Source organism: Schistocerca americana, chromosome 2, assembly GCF_021461395.2.
Source record: "Schistocerca americana isolate TAMUIC-IGC-003095 chromosome 2, iqSchAmer2.1, whole genome shotgun sequence".
Taxonomy (NCBI): domain Eukaryota; kingdom Metazoa; phylum Arthropoda; class Insecta; order Orthoptera; family Acrididae; genus Schistocerca; species Schistocerca americana.
This window is the reverse complement of record NC_060120.1, coordinates 1,100,784,025-1,100,806,010: the sequence shown is the minus strand read 5'-3', so window position 1 is coordinate 1,100,806,010 and position 21,986 is coordinate 1,100,784,025. Positions and strand designations below refer to the sequence as shown.

General features: G+C 38.3%; 1 protein-coding gene across 3 annotated transcripts in view; it reads right to left on the bottom strand.

Moving 5' to 3' along the window:
- Nucleotides 1-21,986, bottom strand: part of LOC124596510 (Down syndrome cell adhesion molecule-like protein Dscam2) — a 270,374-nt gene that overhangs the window by 13,338 nt on the left and 235,050 nt on the right. For all 3 annotated transcript variants that reach the window (XM_047135673.1, XM_047135675.1, XM_047135674.1), the window contains exons 17-18: nucleotides 13,652-13,828; nucleotides 1,624-1,901 (exon numbers count right to left, since the gene is read on the bottom strand). In XM_047135673.1, coding sequence (XP_046991629.1) covers nucleotides 1,624-1,901; nucleotides 13,652-13,828 — 455 coding nt within the window. The remainder of the gene's footprint in view (nucleotides 1-1,623; nucleotides 1,902-13,651; nucleotides 13,829-21,986) is intronic.

Sequence of the window (21,986 nt, the reverse complement as noted above, 5' to 3'; positions counted from 1 at the left end):
TGTTCTGTTCATCACTGTTCTGTTTTCTGTATCTATCGGCTGTACTGAGCTGAGGTAAGTACTGGTCAGCCCCTCTATCTCTTTGTTAGTACTTGTTTCACATCTTTATATGAGATTTTCCACTAATCATTTATATCCCTCACTCTAATCTGTTCCCTAATCCATTTACTTGCTTTCCTCTCTCTCCCAATAATTTGCAACATGCATCTCTCCATATGTTAAAAGATCATATCTCACTGTCATGAGTCAAAATTGCTTACACATACTGTTTGTTATTTTTCTGTGTCATATACATTAAAAGTTTCATTTTGAAAATTTATTTATTTCACCAAGATCGGTTTTACTCTACTATTTACTGCTTTTGATGTTCATCCAATGGTAATAATCATTTGCCATCAGTAATAAATTTTAAAAGCAACTGTATTTTCAGATTTGGAAAATTGGCCTGTGTTCTAAGATTGTTCCAGTGGATGAAGGAATATTTTTACATTGTGAACTTAAAGCCAAAGTACAATTTGCTGGATCTTGTAAAGGTAACACCCTATAAAAAGATTTTAATACAGTAGAAGTGGTAGGAAGATTTCTTAGGAACACTGATTCTATTTGCCATGAATTACAACTGAAAGTAGACTTTTGACTACCTTTGCAACGAAAGTTAAGGTGAAGAACTTGGTACATCACTTACAACATGAAATGGCAGACACCAGAGCAAATATAAAAGTTTCATACTTAAAGTGTTACCCACAGCAGTTTGTTGACCATTTTTGTGACAGTCTCATGATGACTACATGTATCCATGACAAATTTTGAGGCACCTCTTTGAATCATTGCCTCTGTTAATCCAACTCGGTAAGGGTCCCAGATTCACTAACAATACTCAGGAATGCAGCCAGGTGATGCAGTTGACAAACGCCAATATTTCAACAATGTCACTCAGCCGCATTCCCATAAGTTATTTGAGCTTTGTTTACACAAGGAGAAACTTAGGTTTCACAATACTCAAGAACTTATCAAAAAAGTATTTTATAAGAGATCTCTTTTGGCATTAATTACACTTTTTTAAGATTCTTCCAATAAATCCGGTATCCACCTGCCACATGGCATGATTTATGTTGTTGTTCCACTTTATCTTTTTCAGTGACTGATGCACATGCACTAACAGGGCTGCCAAGGAGACCAGATATGAAGGATTCATATGGGAAGATTTATTGTCTTAGTCACACAGCAATTTTTAATGCATTATATTTGAAACTATTAAAAATATATGTTTTTACTGGTGAACTAATCATTATTTTTATGAAACTGTCTCTTACATTGTAATGTACATTGGTCAACTGTGAACTGATGTGCCCCCTCCTGCTTCTCCAATTAGACACCCACACAGGTTCTATCAGGCTTTTGGAACTTTCATCTTCCTTTGTCAAGGATAAAAGAGCAATTAGGAAAAGTTGGAAAAGAGGTGAAGTCCCTCAGACTCCAGGTTGCAAGGGCTCTACCAACTGAGAGAACATTGCATTACTTTCTGACAGAAGCATTACAGCTACTTCAATAAATTATGACTAAATAGATCACACAAACTCACAAAGAATGCATTCATTTCCCCCCATCCAAAAATATACTTACCATTTCTGAGATCTTAATGTTCCCAGGGTACCGACCAGGTCCAGATGACACACATGACTCAATATTTTCAGCATTTTTCATTGATACTTCTAAAGGAACTCGAAATGTTGCGTAGGGGCTTATGCCTTTCCTGTGGGCAGGTGAAACTCTCACTGGTGTAGGCAGGTACACAGACTCCTGTGGTGTTGGACTTAGTGCCACCAGACCATCATCACTGTCATAAATGGGTGCAACAGTCTTCTTATCTGCTCCTGACATTAAGTCCTCAAATGGCTTATCTGGAAGACATGAAATGTAATTGCTGCAAATCTGTTCCTACAAAAAAACACATCAGAGACATATTTTTCACACTGGTATGTAAAGGACTGCCCAGTTGTACTCTGATTTGCTAATTTTGATGATTACAATAAAAATAATTGCTCTTAATATGCTTGTTTTCTAGATGCTATTTTTTTCTTTAATTTTGACATAATGGTATGAACTATGTTTTATGGTTAACTGTCATAAAATTTCATACAAGACCTTATGACACCATGACATTTATAGCCTGATAACAAGAAAATATCAACATATTTATATAGAAGAATATGAATTAGAACAGATTGCTGCTCAACACATGGACAAGGCATTGAGGGGCATCTACATCTACATCTACGTAATTACTCTGCTACTCACAATTAAGTGTTGGCAGAGGGTTCAATGAACCACCTTCAAGCTGTCTCTAATGTTCCACTTTCGAATGTAATGTGGAAAAACGAGCACTTAAATTTTTCTGTGGGAGCCCTGATGTCTCTTATTTTATTTTGATGGTCATTTCTCTCTATGTAGGTAGGTGGCAACAGAATGTTTTCACAATTGGGAGAGAAAACTGGTGATTGAAATTTTATGAGAAGATCCAGTCACAATGAAAAATGCCTTTGTTTTAATGATTGCCACTCCAATTCACATATCATGTCTGTGGCACTATCTCTCTTATTTCACAATAATGCAAAACGAGCCACCCTCCTTTGAACGTTTTCAGTGCCATCCGTCAGTCCCACCTGATGCAGATCCCACACCGCACAGCAGTACTCCAGAATAGGGCGGACAAGTGTGGTGTAAGCAGTCTCCTTAGTAGATCTGTTGCACCTTCTACGTGTTCTACCAATGAATCACAGTCTTTGGTTTGCTCTACCCACAACATTATCTATGTCATCGTTCCAATTTAGGTTACTTGTAATTGTAATCCCTAAGTATTTAGTTGAATTTACAGCATTCAGATGCGTGTGACTTATCGCGTAACTGAAATTTAGCGGATTTCTTTTGATACTCATGTGAATACCTTCACACTTTTCTTTATTCAGGGTCAATTGCCACTTTTGCATCACACAGATATCTTATCTATATCGTTTTGCAATTCATTTTGGTCATCTGATGACTTTACAAGACGGTATATTACAGCATCATCTGCAAATAATCTAAGAGGGCTACTCAGATTGTCTCCTATGTTGTTAATATAGATCAGGACCAATAGAGGGCCTATAACACTTCCTTGGGGAACGTTGGATATTATTTCTGTTTTACTCAATGACGTTCCATATATTACTATGAACTGTGACCTTTCTGACAGGAAATTGCGAATCCAGTTGCACAAATGAGGCGATATTCCATAGGCACGCAGTTTGGTTAGAAGATGCTTGTGAGGAATGGTATCGAAAGCCTTCCGGAATTCTAAAAACATGGAATCAATTTGACATCCCCTGTTGATAGTACTCATTACTTCATGAGTATAAACAGCTTGTTGTGTTTCACAAGAATGATGTTTCCTGAATCCATGCTGACTATGTGTCAATAAATCATTTCCTTCGAGGTACTTCATTTATGTTTGAACACAGTATATGTTCCAAAACCCTACTGCAAATCGACATTAGTGATATGGGCCTGTAATTCAACAGATTACTCCTACTTCCTTTTTTGGGTATTGGTGTGAATTGAGCAATTTTCGGGTCTTTAGGTACAGAACTTTCTGTGAGCAAGCGGTTGTATATAATTGTTAAGCGGTTGTATATAATTGTTAAATATGGAGCTATCGCACCAGCATACTCTCAAAGGAACCTGACTGGTATACAATCTTGACTGGAAGCCTTGCCTTTATTAAGTGACTTAAGCTGCTTTGCTACACTGAGGATATCAACATCTATATTTCTCATCTTTGCAATTGTTCTTGATTGGAATTCAGGAATATTTTACTTTGTCTTCTTTGGTGAAAGAGTTTCGGAAAACCATGTTTAATAATGCTGCTTTAGTGGCACTGTCATCAGTGACTTCACCGTTGTAATCGCACAGTGAAGGTATTGACTGCACCTTGCTACTGGTGTGTTTTATGTATGACTAGAATCTCTTTGGGTTTTCTGCCAGCTTCTGAGACAGAGTTTTGTTGTGGAAATTATTAAAAACATCTCACATTGAAGTACGCGCTATATTTCAAACTTCTGCAAGACTTCGCCAATCTTGGGGATTTTGCGTTCTTTTAAATTGGGCATGCTTTTTCCAATGCTTGTGCAACAGCGATCTGACTCGTTTTGTGTACCATGGGGGATCAGTACCATCACTTATTTATTTATGGGGTATATATCTCTCAATTGCCGTTGATACTATCCCTTGGCAATCATTCCACATCTTTTCTATGCTTTCGTGATCAGATCGGAAGGAGTGGAGACTGTCTCTTAAAAAGGCAATAAGAGCATTTTTATCAGCTTTTTTAAATAGATGTACTTTGCATTTCTTTTTGATGGTTGTCAGTGTTACAGTATTCAGCCTTGCAGCAACTGCCTTGTGGTTGCTAATCCCTGTATTTATCATGATGCTCCCTATTTGTCCATGATTATTTGTTGCTATGAGGTCAAGTATGCTTTCTCAACCATTTACGCTTCGAGTGGGCTCATGAACTAATTATTCAAAATCATTTTCTGAGAAAGCAGTCAGTACAATTTCAGATGACATTTTATGTCTGCCACTGGCTTTAAACATATAATTTTTCCAGCATATTGAGGGTAGATTGAAGTCGTCACTGACTATAATTGTATGAGTGGGGTACCTATTTGAAATGAGACTCTGGTTTTCTTTGAACAGTTCAGCAACTGTATCTTCAGAGTCGAGGGGGGGCATCAACAAAAAAAAAAAAAAGTTTTGGCCGATTATCAAGTATAACCTCTACCATACAACTTTGCAGGAATTATCTAATTCAGTTTCACTACAAGGTAAACTGCATCTGACAGCAATAAATGCTCCACCACAAACCGTATTTAATCTATCCTTTCTGAACACTGTTAGGTCATTTGAAAAAAATTTCAGATGAACTTATTTCTGGCTTTAGCCAGCTTTCCATGCCTATAACTATTTGAGCTTCAGTGCTTTCTATTAGGGCTCGGAGCTCTGGTTCTTTGCCAACACAGCTACAACAATTTACAACTACAATAACAATCATTTTTACAACTACCTTACTGTGTATTACCTGCCACTGTTTAGATGGAAACCCTTTCTGTGGTTTCCTGAGACCCTCTAACCTAAAAACTAACCCAATCCCTTCCACACAGCCACCACTACCCATGTAGTCACTTCGTGTGTGTAATGGACACCTGACCTATTAAGCGGAACCTGTAAACCCACCACCCGATGGCACAAGTCAAGGAATCTGCAGCCTACATGGTCACCAAACTGCCTGAGCCTCTGATTCAGATTCTCCACTTGGCTCTGCATCGAAGGACCACAGTTGGTTCTGTCGACAATGCTCACGGAGTGCACACTGGCTTCCTTCCCCTCCTTGGCAACCATGTTCCTAAGGGGCCCCATTACGCGCCAAACATTGGAGCTCCCAACTACAGACAGGTACATTTAAAATGTGTCTGTCTGCCATTCAGTGCCCCTGTATGGTGAGTAGCAATCTTTCCCATTTCATATTGTTGCTATTCACTTCCAGATTTTCTGTTGTTTATTGTATTATATTATTCATTTTTATGTTCTGTTTGTGAATGTGCAATTGATAAATCTAGTTTTCACTTTGTTACAAGTGTTCTACTTAACTTTATGAAACATCTTCTGTGCCCTTAAACAGATTTACATTCTCACTTAAATGCAGCACTTTTCATTTACTTTCCACGCTAATTTATTTGTAAGCTACAGTATGTCCATGATAACATGATAAGTTGACAATATGTGTGGTGGATGTCAAGAATTGCAGAAAGTGTGCCTTCCCCCAAATTAGAACTGCCGAAGGGACAGGAACTGTGAGGGGAAGCCAGCATCAGCTGTTTGAAGCACTTCTGATACTATTATAAGTGTTTTGTGCCTTTCGACACGTACAGTAACACTTCGTCTCTAGTGGCAGCTTAGCATTGGCAGCACTCAGAGACAAATGAAATTCTTTTGACTAGTTCCAATTTTCTCTGTTTTTTTACAGTGCCAATATAAGTGCCAAGTTATTGTGAACAAGCTGTGCAAACAGTTCAGATCCTGCCATTTTATTAATCTGTCTTTGCTGATAAGATTTCTTAGTGGAAAAGAAATAAGAATAGCTCCACCAGAAGAACAGCACAACATATGTGAAAGACAAACACATACCATAAGTAATAAAATATATGTATTGTTTATATAATGTTTGTAGCTTATAAGCAATAGAGCACAATATGTAACACCACTAAAGACACCTCGCTAAAGTAAGGTGAAATTGGTTGGTTAACACAAAAATTGCATTTATCAGTTGCACATAGACAAATATAACCTAAAATTCATTAATATATTACTAATAACGCAGGTATGCAAGCCAACAACATTAAATTACCAAATGCACAGATAGAACTGATGTAGACATGTAGCTTTTTCTCTATTCGCTTTTCTTTTAGTCCCACAGTGAGATAGAATTCTCAAAGATGCAGAGCAAGTCTCAACTTAGTGTCTGGTATAATTAGCAGAAAATCTATTACACTTATTTTAAGAAGTTTATTAACCAGCTCCACATTTAGTTAAAAAGAAAACATAATGGGAAAGGGATGTAAAAACATAAGACTATTTGAAGAGGCCTTTGCACAATGTTGATTTACTGACTTTAGCTGAGATTTCTGCAATCCAATTTTGCAGAATAATTACTTCATTGATTATACTGCATTATTCTAATTTATTGCCCATCACGTTAGTCTGTGCAGTTCTGGAACAAAATACTTTACAACAGTAATAGTTCACTGTCAAGAAGAAATTTCAGTGAGGTTTTCAAATGTAAGAAAAGAAAAAATGTATGAGTTATTCTTGGTCTACAAGCTTTGTGAAGTGCTTCCACATTGACTCCACTACCTGCCATGTCACTTGCAGAGGCTGGCAGCCTAAGCCATGTGAGCTGCAGCACATCTATATCCTCTGGCAGGGAGAGCCTCTGCAAGCAGGGGCTGCAGTGCCCCATTGGAAGAGTTGAAAAGGAGCAGACCGGCCAGCTTGAGGGCAGTCTTGGTTCAGTCTTGCGGTCACCTGCTGAGTTAACGAGGCCTGCTAACCAGTCATCATTAATTGGACTTTTGTGAGCTCCATCTGAATGAATGGGATTTGAATTGCTTTACTGAACACTTTGCCTGTATGGTGGCCTGCTGTGTATGTGGATACTGCATCTAAACATAACTGGATTTAAAATTTATGCTTGTTTTGCAGTCACTTTTGCTTTTCACTTGCTCTCACTGCTTGCACTGATTTGTTATTTGTCTTTGTGTGTATTTGTGCTTACTTCCACTGCTGCATTTATTGAAATTCTCTTGTTCTTCAAGGTGCACCTAACACTGTTTCTTTTAGCTAATTTCTTTTGGGTGTTTTGTTCTTGTTATTTAATTATGGCTAGCAATTTGCAAAACACAGTGCAAGAACCCTCTTCAATTCATGTTATCCAGTTTCAGGTCCAGGAAATGCAACACGTAATGCAAATGATGACACAGATCCTGTCATATCAAGCAGCAGCAGCACCATCACCACCAAGTGCCAACTTTGGGCCACCTTTTTGGCTATTTGAAATTAACATGGAGGAATGGACTGTGTATTGTACTCAGCTCAATGTACGTTTTGCAGTGCATCAAGTGCAAGGTATGTCAAAACCTCCTTATTTTCTGGCTACAGTTGGTGTGCCTACTTATCTTCTTACTATAAAACTGTTCCCAACCATGTGCCCTGAAAGTGTGCCTAGAAAAATCTGGTAGCTGTGCTACACAAGTATTAGGATTCTCAGATCAATGTGGCTGCAGCTAGGAATAAATTTTTTTGCTTCCAATGACAAGCAAATCAGACCTATAAGCAATGGGTAGCTGTACTGCAGTGTTGACCTGTCACAGTAATTAGAAGTGTGAGTGTGGTGGTAATTTAGTGATGAAATGATTAGAGATGCTATCACACAAAATGTGTCAGATTCTCGCATTTCTGATCAGATTTTAAAGTACCCCAACCCCACCCTCTAACAAGTGCTTCATTTGCTTGAACATCAGGACTTGCATGACATTTCAGTGGATAGTTTTGATTCCACACCAATTCATGCAGGATACTTGTAAACAGTGTATGCCTGTTAACAGACAGCCAAGGCATGCTAAGTCTCATTGCAATATAGTAAACACCAGCAGCACTGACACAAACAGTCTAGCAGTGTCAGTTCTTGCTCCCATTGCTTCAAAGTACATATGTGCCAAGCCTGTCATTTCATGACACTAAGTGCTTCCATTTTGGGAAACATGGACACTTACAGCCAGTTTGCTGGAAAAGGAATGAAGCGCAAAAACAGTCAGTGCACTAAGTGAATGCAGTATCTTCAAGGCCTAGTCACATTGTAATGCATCACAGAAAATGTCAAACACTTCTTCCATTCAACATCACTACAACAAACTTTGTCATAGTGGAAATTGCCAAACAGAAAATTTGCTTGCAGTCTGTCAATGGTTACTTGTTCAATAAAGAGATGATTACACCAGTGTCAATCTATGTTGTCTGCCTACAATGGTAATGACATTCTGGTGTTAGTCTGTGCAACTCAGCCACTACTTTTTGCAGCATCGCCAAAACAGTTTCATTTATAGTGTTGCGTTCATGTGGCTGCAAAAATATTTTTAGAATGGATTCTTTTCAGTTATTTGACTTTAAAGTAGAAGACATGTTTTACTAGTGAACTCATTTGTGCCTGTCAATCCAACATTGGGAAGTTGCAAGGAATTTATTGGCTTATTTCAAAACGATTTAGGCAGGCTGACAATTCTGAGGCTTGTATCTGTATGAAAGGCAATGCTCAGCCTCACTTTGTTTTTGCTTGCCCTGTTTCTCATGCAATTAGGGGCCAAGTTGCTCAGGAACTATTAGCTCAACAAGAAAGTGGAATGATTGTACCCACTGCAGCCAGTTAATGGGAAAAAGGAAGAAAGATTGGGTTTAACATCCCTCTCAATATCGAGGTCATCAGAGATCGAGCCCAAGCTCAGATTGTGTCAAGGATGAGGGAGGAAATAGGCCATGCCCTTAGAAAGGAACCTTCCTGACATGTGCCTGGAGCAATTTAAGGAAATCACAGAAAACCTACATCGAAATGGCCAGATGCGGGTTTGAACCGTCATCCTCTCGAATGTGAGTCCAGTGTGCTAACCACTGCACCACCTCACCTGGTACCAGCCAATGGGCACTGCTGTTAGTCATCATATGGAAGCTATCAAGAAAAGTACATTTGTGTGCAGGCTTTAGGTCAACAGTCAATCCACAAATTGTGATTGACTCGTTTCCTTTGATATGCCTGACGAATTAAAGCACAAACAGGGTGCTGGTCACTTTTATTCACTTTTTAAGTGAGATGCTTACGTTCACAGTTACCTGTTGATGAACAGTTCCAGCACACTCTTGTTATCAACAACCATCAGGGGTTATTTAAATTTTCACGTTTGCCATATGGCAGGGCTTCCGCACCTGCTATCTTTCAATGATACTTTGAATAGTTAATGACCCTGGTCCCAGTTTGTGGAAATTACTTAGATGATATTCTTGTTTCAAGATGTACTTCTGAGGAACATCTAGCAAATTTATGCAAACTTTTTAAAGTGCTCTATGATGTAGGTTTACATTAAAATAAAGGAGAGTATTCATTCTTTCAGCCTGAAATTATGTATCTAGAACAAATCATTAACAATCAGAGGGTTCACCCCTTGCGATCATTCTTCACTACTATACATGATCTGCCAGCTCCTTGCAAGCAAACTGAATTGCAAGCTTTTCTGGGAGAAATTGAATAGCAAACTATTCTAGAAAAATTTAAATATTACATTCGATTCGTCCCACAGGCTGTGCAGATTGCTGCTCTGTTGCATCACCTTTGCAGAAAGAATGTTCCATTTGTGTGGTTCATGATCATGAAATTGTACATCAGAAACTCAAAAGATGCCTTGCTTAGTGACTATTGTTTTGTGCAGTTTGATCCTGCAAAGCCAGTCATTCTTGCTATTGTTGCTTTGTCATATGAAATTAGCACTATCCTTTCTCACAGAATTGGACCTGTAGACAGACCAATTGCTTTTGCCTCCAAATTCTTGAACAGAGCTGAGAGTAAATATTCATGAATAGAGAAAGAAGCTCTTGATATTGTCTACAGAGTCACCAAATTTCACCAATACATATATGGCAGGAAGTTCTGCTTGGTGACAGATCATAAGCCAGATGTTTCACTGTTTAGCTTGATGGGGCCGGTTCCTCCCTGTACAGACCAAAACTGCAATGCCAGTTATCAATATGATAGTGTGTATCGACCAGCTACAAAACACTCAAATGCTAATACTCTTTCATGCCTCTCAGTAAGCACTGACTTGGTGTTTGACGCTTCTGAAGAATTTTGCTACCACACTGATACTCATCAGATTGCTCAGGCATTGACTGTGGATTCCAATCTGGCTGACTGTGCACATTTCAGCAGAACAGCAACCCCATTGATCATTGTTATTTTGCACTGCGATACAATTTGTCACTTCAAAGTCGTGTTATTTCCTTCACATAGATAAATGACCGATATCATGAAGTGGCTCCTTTTTCACTTCAGCAGTAAATTCTTGGCCTCGTACATCAAAGCGATTGAGGCATGGCAAGAACTAAGCAGCTTGCCTGATGCCACAGCACAGGGGTTGGTATGGACAACAAATTGAACAATTCACCTCACAGTGTATGGTTTGCATAGAGCACCACGCTTCCTCCTGACAAAAAAATTTTGACTGACCTCAGACTAGCCTCCCTTGGCAAAGAGTGCATATTGGTTACATGGGCCCCTTCGGGAACCCCCCCTGGCTTCTTGTCACTGATCCTTACAGAAAGTTCCCATTTGTGGTTCTGATGTGCTCCCCCACAATTATTAGCACAGTGAAAACACTGCAGTCCATTTTTTGCATAGAGGGCCTCCCTAAAGTGGCCATTTCAGACAAAGGACCACAGTTTACATCAGTAACATTCCAGCAGTTTTGTGTTCCCAATGGAATCAAGCGTTATCACCACTGTACCGCTTCACTCCTAATCCAATGGTGTAGCTGAACAACTGGTTCAGACATTGAAGCAAAAAATGTCTCAGTTGTACACTTCCCACACTAGAGAGGAATCACTATTGTTGTTTGTGGTCTCATACTGCTCCCGGCCACAAAATGAATGCTCACCACTGGTGCTGTTGCATGCTTGGATCCTTCTTCCAGCTGCTGCATCCCCCATCATGTTTGGCTATCATTCCACAGCTGCACACTCAGTTTAAACCTGATAATCTTGTCTTTTTCAGATGCTTCCATGGTAGCAAGTGCTGGGAGAAGGTAATTGTGTTGAAAATCATTGGTTATTCCATGAAATTAGTACAGGTGCCCTATGGAGTGTTACACCACCATAAAAATCAGTTGCGTGTTTGTGGGCTTGGTTGTTCTGCAATCTCTTCTCAATATGGAAACGTGCTGCCCAGGATGACCCCCCAGCCTCTGCCATCTTTGCCTCCATCTGGTCCTGTGCTGGCAATGCTGGATGGGGAGCCTACAGATATCAATGTCGCCATGTTGCCATTGCTGCAGCACCAGCAGGGTGCACCACTCCACTCAGCTGTGTTCCACTGGGCCGCCATGGCCCCTCAGAATCACTGTCACCTATGCCACTGTCATTGCCCGTGCCATTGCCGTCGTCAAGGGAGGAAGACTCTGGTCACTGCTGGGCATGGGGGCATACTCTTTGTCCAGGTTTATGGGATGGTGTTCCTAGGTGAGCTCAGAGGACATGACAGTGTGTGGGTGGGAGTTCAGCTGCAGTATATGATGATGGTGGAGGAGGGGGTGGTTGGGGGAGGGGCATATGAACATATGGAGCCCTTTGTACCAATCTATGTCTTCCAGTGGAGACAGCATCCACAGGCAGAGACTGCAGCGCCCCATTGGGAGGGCTGGAAAGGCATGGACCTGCTCATGGGTGGTCTTGGTTCAGTCTTGGGGTCACTCACTTGCAGCTGAACACTTTTGTGACCTCCACATGAACGGATTGGATTTGAGCTGCCTTATTGAACACTTTGTTTGTATTGTGACCCTCCTGTGTATTTGGACACTGCATGTTATAAAGTTAAGTAATATCAAAATGTTGCTTACTAAGTGTTATTTGTCTCACTGCCCTTTTGTGTTTAAGTGCCACTTCATCCTCATCATTTACTCCTGGGATGACATAAGAAACATAATGATAGAACATGTACAGAACTGAATGTATACACACAGACTGAAGTGATGAAAGAATTTGCATCAAAGCCAGTTTTTGAATCTGGGTCTTCTGCTTACTAGGCATAAGTGCTAACCACTGTACCAACCTGCCACAGTAGCTTTGCACAATGCCACAGACTACCCTATCACTCCTCCCTCCTCAATCCAAATTCCCATTCATGTCTCAGCTCAATTTGTATTCTCCTTGACCCAGGCACAGGTGCTTGAATCAAATGAAACTATATGTTTCCAAAGAGCTTTGGTTTCAAACGTCTATGATGTATATATGCAGACTGAAGTGCAAATGAAAGTCTGTACCAAGGCTGGGTTTCAAACCTGGGTCTCCTGCTCACTAAGCAGATGCACTAACCTGGCGCAGCAGCTTTGCACAACTGCATGGACAACCCTGCAATCCCTCCCTCTTCAGCACAAATTCCCATTCATTCCTTGGTCCACTTTCTTATTGCCCCTCAATTTGAACAGCACTGTAGAGGCTCCCCAACTGTAGTCCAATAGCACCTCGGCATCAAATTAAATGGGGGATCCTGCCTGATGTATATATGCAGACTAAAACTGCACAAGAAAATTTGTGCCAAGGCCACAGTTCATATCCTGGTGTCCTGCTCACTAGGTAGGAGTGCTAACCACTACTCCACCCTGCTCAATGGCTTTGCACAACAGCATGGATTACACCAACATGCCTGTTGCTCTGTCCAAATTTCCATTCATGCCGCAGCTCACTTGGTATTTTGTTCAATGCTGAGGTATATTCTAATACAGTTGGAGAACCTCTCATGCTGTTCAAGTTTAGGGGGATTACCAAACGGGCTAAGATGTGAATGAGAATTTGGACTGAGGAGGGAGGAATGCAAGGGTATTCCATGTAACTGCGCAGTGGTTAGCACATCTGCCTGGTGGGCAGGAAACCCAGGTTCATATCCTGGCCTTGGTATAAATTTTTATTTGTCACTTCAGTCTGCACAGATACAATCAAGGATACATGTCTACTGTATATAAGTTACACAGAAATCCCTGCAATAACACAAATAACATAGCAGGTATTACATTACCTACAAACTATGGATCATTAAATAAGAATCAGAATACAAGGGAGAATTGCTTGGTTTTGTAATTATAAAAAGAATGTTTACTTTGTTTCATAAGTTGGAAGGATATAATACTGCAAATGTATACAGGTGGTAGAGTCACAATACCAAGCATTCCGAAGTGCTTTTGGCATGATTAATTTCATCTCAGTTATTATTAACTGATACTCATATGTAGCTGTTTGATAAAAATACCTCCAAATGGTTTTGACGACAACATCTCTTGATTTCTTCTGAGGTACAATAAAAGGCCAGTGGCAGCTGCTAGAAGAACTATAACAGCTGATGCTGTTGGTCCTATAATTCCAAGATCACTATAGAACATTTTGCCCCCAGATATTGAACGCTCTGCAGCATCAGGTGAAATTGTGGCTGAAAGTAAATTTGACAACAATTAAGAAAAGATATAATTTGGATCTGTCATAACATACCTTATTTCTGAAGACTCTACAGACGTTTGAAACATGACTAAATTAAAACTGTGTAAATAGAAAGAGTATATCTAATACAGAAGTAGCCATTATTATTAAATTTGCCATTACAGTCATTCATTTCCTCTGTTCCAGCCAATCATTGGCTAATGCACTGTCTGAAACTCTGCACTTTCTTCAGTTTTAATCTGCAATTCATAAGTAAGGTCAGAGTCTACGTCTGCCCCTACATATTTCTTGCAGTTTAAAATATGATCTTAAAATTTCTCTCTCTTACCATTAAATAGTCTATATGTAAACTTCTGATGTCTCCAGTATTCTTCCAAATGTATGATATTCACTCATAATTTTTAATCCAAGAGTTAGCAATTATTAAATTTTTCTCTGTGCAAAATTCAACTGTATGGCTTCCTTGTTCATTCCTTTCCCCTAGTTCACGTACTCCTACTATTTTTTTCTTTCTCCTCTTTCCTTACTATCAAATTACAGTCTATATCACAATTAAATTGTATTCTCCATTCACACATTCATTCCTTCTTTCACACAGCATGTTCTGTAAAATCCATCCCAAAGGACAGCCTTCAGGAATGCAGAACAAGTCAATTTATACATAGACAGGCAGAAACAATCACTGCATGCTATTTCTAATAAGTATGCTAACATCAAAGTATATCTACTTCCTTAATTATGTGAATACATGTAGCAAATGAGGTAAAAGGGAATACAGACAACTAAAAATGAGACTGACAGAAAATGCTTAACGGCTAAGCAGGAATGGCTAGAGGAGAAATTCAAGACTGTACAACTATGCATAACTATGGGAATGATATATGCTGTACACAGTCAAATTAAACAGGCCTATGCAGAGAACAGAAGTATCAGTATGAAAACTATAAGCTAAGGCAGCAGCAAGCCAGTACTAAGCAAGGAAGAAGCAGCTGAAAGAGGGAGAGCATATATTGAGAACTCTACAAGGGAAGATCCATATCTGGATCTCCACCACATCTGTCATCATGTTCATCCATAAGGCACCACTTGATCAGGTTTGCCTTCACTGGTGCTATGCTCATTCTGATGTGGTTCAGGCTCCTCCTCCTCTTCCATCTGAGGTTGTCACTACTGGGTATCTTCTGTAGTGGGGAGTAATCATTTGGAGGCTCAGTGAATTCTTTGCTCACAAATTTCTTGTCAGATTTAAGTCTTTCGGTCCACAGGAAGTTCCAAAACAAGGTATGGTGTGGCACTCATCGAAGATATGCTTAAGCTTCTCTGTATGGTTGTGATCAGTTCATTGTATATTGTGGACCGTAAGTCTAGCTGCTTTGTGTAGTTTACCAACCAGTGGGAGTTTCATGCAACCAGTTATTAGTTGGCATGTTTTATTTAAGCTTACATTGATATTTTTGGCATTTAAAGATCTGTACTACTCTGGGCAAGCACGTTTTGCTGTGGAGAAGCACAGTGACTGATCTGTGGTTTTCAGCATCTTTGGTCCAGTTCTCCATTTGCATCTGTGCATATTCAGCTTTCAATTTGACTGTTTTGAGTGAAGGTGGATGGCACTGACTTTGTGTTTGAGGGTTTTGGTTTAAGTGTTTTTTGTGATAGTATACTGACATGATTATTGGAACACATTCAACATTGTGTTCTGCCTGTAGTCCTCATCACCACTGTAGAGTCTTGCACCGTAGGGGAGCAAGGGAGAGGATGTTGTTATGTGTGGCCGGTATCCTCTTTCTACAGCACAAATGCACATGTGGATTAACACAGTTCTTTATTTACATGAACCGATAGCTGCTACTTAACTTTAATAGAGTCCATGTATTGTGGTACAAGCTCATCCATAATAATTCTCTTGTAAACAATATTAGTAATCTAGCTAGGGGCACAATACTGGTCACTATGTACAATCATAGCCTGGGATGTGAACTGACAGATGCCAAACTGGAGTGTGAGTTAGTGTGTCAGTGACTAAGTTAGTGCGGCCCTCCAGACAGCTGTGGCTGCCTAAATACTTACTGTCATAAGGGCACTGGTAACATGTTACTTGCAAACCTGCCTCTGGCCTCTCTTCTGGTAGGGACACTTGATCCAGCACCTACTATCGATCTCCGCACTACATATTTGCCGACTGGTGTGCTGGCAACAGCTTACACCAGCACACTAGCTCCTTAAAACTCTTTCTTTGTGCTGTGACAGCGTGATCATCAATGTACAGGAAGTGACTCAAGTAATTTGATGTTATTTCGTCATTGGTAGAGAGGTTGGATAGGAAAGGAGTCACGACACTGCCTTGGACAAGACTGTTCGTCTGCCATTCCCATAAGTGATCTTTCCAATCTGGTAATCTTTAAATGTGTCATACAGTTTTGTAATGAGTGACCTATGGTTTCCTGTGACATATGCTAGTCTTGTAATTTGTTTACTTTCATATCTTTATATTTTCATTAAAGGACAAGTAGTACCAGAAACAAAAGTAATGTTGCCTGTCTTGATCATCTGCAAAAAGCAGTTAACTATATTCTTTAAATATTTGTTGCTCAAACGTAATTTGAATTGCGCGCCAAAACCAAGACAACCAATCAGAGACTGTGCTCGACATCTATTGAACAGCCCACAGAGCATCCCAGGGTGCCCCAGAGAGCATCCCAGAGTGCCCCAGGGAGCTAAAACACCAAGAAGAATCGCTTCTCGGCTTTTGGCAAAATCAATGTGTAGTATTTGTGGCCCTTAAAAGGGCCGATTTGAAATCTGCTTTCAATGATTATATAAAGTACAATCACCCACAATACGACAATCTTCCAAAGAAGCAGGACCACTAGCCTTCACCCATAAGTGAATACTACAATCGGAATTTATCTTACAACGTCTACGACAAGACAAAGACAAACTCCCGTGCGGTAAAAGGTAGGAACCCTCACTAGCAATAATAATCTCAGAAACAGGTATAGTACGGCAAGCTAGGATTTCCCTAGTTTCAAAGGATTCCAAACCTGCTCTTCCTGCATTGTTACAAGCAACGAAAGCTACAGTTATCCATCTGTTACCCAAACTGGAAGAGGAAGAAACTTTCATTAAAGAAAAATTTAACTTCACACCACAAAATAAAGTAGGTCCATGAATAAGAACAAATTGAGTAGTTTTACCTACTCCTCTTACTTCATTCTTTTTACCCTTCGCAGAAGATGTCGAAGCACCAAGAGTGCCATCCACATTGACAAGTGATTTGTAAACCAGCATTCGCAATTAAGGCAAATTTACAGTTTTATGATATGCACAATGCTGATGAGATCTTTTATTACTATCACAAATAGGAAAACACACTATACTTGTTAGGTTGTTATTGTATGTAGTGTATGATTGGTTAGTTATTTACTAATTAACAGAATGGCTTTGTGGTGAGACACACAGTTTAATTGCTTGTCTAGGAAAATATGAGCTTCAGCTTCCTAGTTCTAATAGGTGTATGTTGGTAAAAATTAGTATACTGTCTTATATTTCTAACTGGTAGCAACTTAAGAGATCTTACAGTTGTGGCTTCATAACATATGATCAAGTCTTGTTGTGTTGTGTATGTGTCAACTGAGAAATAATTAATAGCATATAAGTAAAACAACTGAATGCTCATGATCTATAAAGTGTTTTCACAAAATATTGTTACATTGTGTGCAATTTATCCTACACTTGCTGGTCCACTGCGCCTTATGGCAGCATTGTGTGAAAGCCCAACAAAACATATGCAGTAACCTTGGAAAAATCATTCCCCATATCGACTTCCTATAGTTCATGATAGCATGATGCTTTTAGGAATGCGTTCTTCCTCACAGAAGTTCCACTCATTCACTCCACCACTGAACAACTAGTATTTTCACATGTTCAACATTTCAGCTATGATAATTGTAGTGGCAGGTATCTTGAATGTAGTTGGAGAGAGTTCCAAATTGAATCATTGTAGCAACTGTGGTTCCATAAAATTCAAAGTATTCGTCACATCGTAACATCTAAAATTCATTTTTTTTATTTATTTATTTATTTTTTTTTTTTTTTTTCTAATGCAGTTTTATCTTCATATTGCTCATATGAAGTGCACTACTTCAAGTCTGTATATTTCTTTAGAAATAACTGGAAAATCTGCTACAATTATTACAATGATGGTGCTGTGTCAGACTTTTGTGCTATTGTGTCCACTGGAGATTTCAACAAGCTGAAATCCTTATTTAATGTATAAATTGAAAATTTTGTCAAGTGCATTATAAAAAGCATTCTCAACATTCTTGAAACACTCTTTTTCAAATTTATCAAGAATGAAATGAGATGATGAAATTCACCATTATATAACATCCATTTCCCTCTGCAAATCCATTGTTAAAGGTCATTTCAGTGTCTTGCCTGTATACACTTGGCAGGCAATATTGCTGTATCTTGGTGCATATAATAATTTCAGATAACTCTAAATGCATTACACTACAAACATTTCACTTCCGTTTCATGTATTGTAGCATATTCACATAAAAAACCATCAGAATTAAACAACAGGATACATGAAAATAAGACAATTCTTAATGAATGATAATGCTAATAAAATATTATAATTTTGTGTCTTTGTGTGTAAGGAAAGAAGAGGAGGTGCTTGAAATTATTGCAAAGGACTGCAAAATCTGCTCGAGCTGGCTCCACATGTCAGTCCCCTTTGGAGCATTTCAAGTTGAATATCTTCTGTTTACAATTGTCACCGGCCTCAGTGATCATGAGTGGCCACTTTTTTCCTAATTATTGCATTGTGCAACAGACTTAATTTTACATTCTTCGCTACAAATGGGAACCACACTTGAAGCTGGTCAGTTCTACAATGGACATTTATAAATCTATGTTACCAATGAAATTTATATCATAGCAGTTTATGTGCAGTGCTCACCTATTAGTGGGCAGCAGGGCAGCACTCAGCAAGAAACAACTAATAATTTGTGCTTTGACATTCTCTTTCCCTCTAGCAGCTTAGCTACTGCCCTTTTCAATCCCGCCTCTCCCGTAATGTAACTGGCCAACTTTTTACATGCTTACAGTACATGTTGGGGGATAAATCTGCTTCTTACATCTGTTTACATTTGTGTACTTTATGATTAAAGCCTTAAACCATTCTTCCTTTGTGTACAATAGTGTTTTAATTCCTTAAATTATTCAAGTCATCTAAAAAGCTCTAGGCCTAAAAGCTTTAAAACTGAATTTAAAGAGTTAGTAAGACACTTTATAACATAGAAATTACCCTATATGCTGTACTACGTATTCTAATGCCTAATACCAAATTTATAATTTAGGTATTATAAGGCATTAGTGAGAGAAACACAGTACAAAATTTTCAAGTAACTTCTGTAGCAAATAATAAATATTATAACAGATGAACTATTTGATCTAAACACACAATTTATGCCACACTACTCAGGAGTGTACCATAAAAACCACATGAAGAGTTTCATAATAATAACTTTTATACTTTTTGAGAAAGTGGCACCTAAAGAAGAGTAGATTTTTGTATTTGATATTAACTAATTATATTAACTATTTAATCTCTATATTTTGAATTTGAAACCCATAAGCAATGAAAATTTACACCAAAGATATATACCATGTACAATAAAATATTCATTAAAATTCACTAATAACTTCAGTAGGGATAATGATTTTTGTTCAGAACTGCAAATGTGAGCTCGTATAACCTAACCGGTTCCCTTAAGTGTGCAACGTGATTTTAGAAAGTAAAAAATGCACTGTTTAATGCTGAGAGCTAATTTCTTACAGCTGAAGTGGTAAAATCTGTAATGGAATATAATGGAGACTGTCCAGTGAATGAATACTGACAGAAGGAAGGAAGTTTTACATCCACTTGACAGCTAAGGTCGTTAGAAACAGTGGAAGAGAAGGGTGTGTGCATAGCCGTTTCAGTGACTCATTCTGATATTTGCATAAAATGGTAGAGAAACCAACAGTAGACCCAAATTTGGTAGCTGGCCCATGGATTGAACCTGGGTCCCTCAAAGGTGAGTCAAGCCCCTTTGCCACTATACCAACCTTGTCTGTTCTCACATACATGTATGTGTGCAGTCACAACATTCAATTCTCTTTGTCTTTCTTAAAATGTTCAGTGATAAAACATATAAAACTTATTTTATATCAATGTACAAATTTTAAATAAGAGCTATTGCAGTTTTTTCATAAACTGTACCATCTTTTGTGCCATTCGGTATTGGGCCATGCTTTTTTTGTCCTATCAATTTCTATGTACGGCATTATTTAAAAAGTAAAGCAAAAAATTGTTTTCTAGTATTGGAGGTTACCTGACAAAGATAAGTTAAAAATTGATGCTGCTGAAATTATGTCTGCAGCTTGTACACAAACAACACCACGAAGACCACTGTCTCCACGGATATCAAGATCGATATCAAGTATCTCTGAAAATGACACTGGACTTTAGCCTGCAGTTTTAAATTCTGAAGTGGTGCAGTGTTTGATAAAAAAAACCACTCAGACAAGTGAGAAAGCATGATTATCCATGTGACACTTTCAATCGAATGTTTTCAACTTATTATTATGAAAGGCCTTTAGGAAATGGTGAGAAGTGTCACAGAGAATGGCTACTTTATTCAGTTTCAAAAACATGCTGTTTTCTGCTTATGTTATAAGCTTTTCAAAACAAAACATAACAAATTTTGTGAGGGAATGAGTGACTAGCAGGATTTAGCTTTAGATTTAAACAGACACAAGAACAGTTCTCCACATTTCGGTAATTATAAGAAATGTATCGAAATAGATAAGTCCTTAAAAAACAAAATAACTGTTACAGTGTGTATATCAAAAACCTGTAGACACTGAGAAAGAGAGCTGGGACACTGTTATTAAAAGGATTATGTGATTAAATTTTTGAGTTCACAAAACATGGCGTTTCATAGGAAGAGCAGAAAATTAAATGACCGGAATAGTGGTTATTTTCTAAAATGCACTGAAATGGAAAATTTGATCCAAGTATTACTGAACACATAAGACATGGAATGAATGATAAAAGTCTCATGGATATGCTGACACATCTTGGAGACAAAATTCAGAATGAAATAATCTCTGTACTTGCAACCCAAGTCCAAAGCCACATTTTAAATCTATGCTGAACTAATAATATTTTTCATTTACTCTTGACTGTACTCCTGATTATTCACATGTGGAACAAATTAGTGTTATTATCAGATTGATTAATTTTAATGAACACTTAACAAGTTGGAAACAAGACAACACTCCTTACCTTTTTGTTCAATTTTTAATGCTACTGGCACCAGTTTGTCTTCTTTTACTAAAGAACAGCTACCAAAACATAATTTGGATATAAATAATTTATGGGAGCATGGCTATGACAATGGTTTGAACATGTGTGGCAAAATCAATGGTTTTGCAAAAGCAATTGTTGGAGATAAATCTGCAAGCTTATTAGATACCATGCACTGCCCATAGTTTAAATTTAATTGTTAACAATGCAGCTAATTAAATTACTACACTACTGGTTTTTTCAGTATAGTGCAAGAGCTGTACAATTACTTTTCATTGTCTACAAAAAATTGGATATATTAAAAATCACACAAACTACTATTTTAACTTCAAAACCATTGTCTGGAACAAGCTGACAAATAGAATAATTGCCGTAAGACTGTTCCATAATAATTTACCAGAGATTTACAATGCTTTATATGAAATAAACAACACTTTTCTTTTGACCAAAAGGTAAAATATTATGTAAGAACTCCAACAGATAAAATATGTACATTTTCATTTACTTGTTGAATATATGTACAGCACGATGTACTGACAAAAGCAAAATTTGTTAGTAAAATTTTTCAGTCTATTAATGTGAATATGCAGGTCGCTTTAGATGATAGCAGATCTAATAAAGTATTGAACTGACGAAAAATTTGAAATAGCTGTAAATAATGCAGAGAAACTGCTGCAAAATTAGAAATAGAAACTGAATTTGAAACTTACAGACCCCTAATGCACTGTAAAACTCTGAAGACTTTTTACTATGAACATGGAGACCAGGCCCCTCGAACGGACTTAAAAAC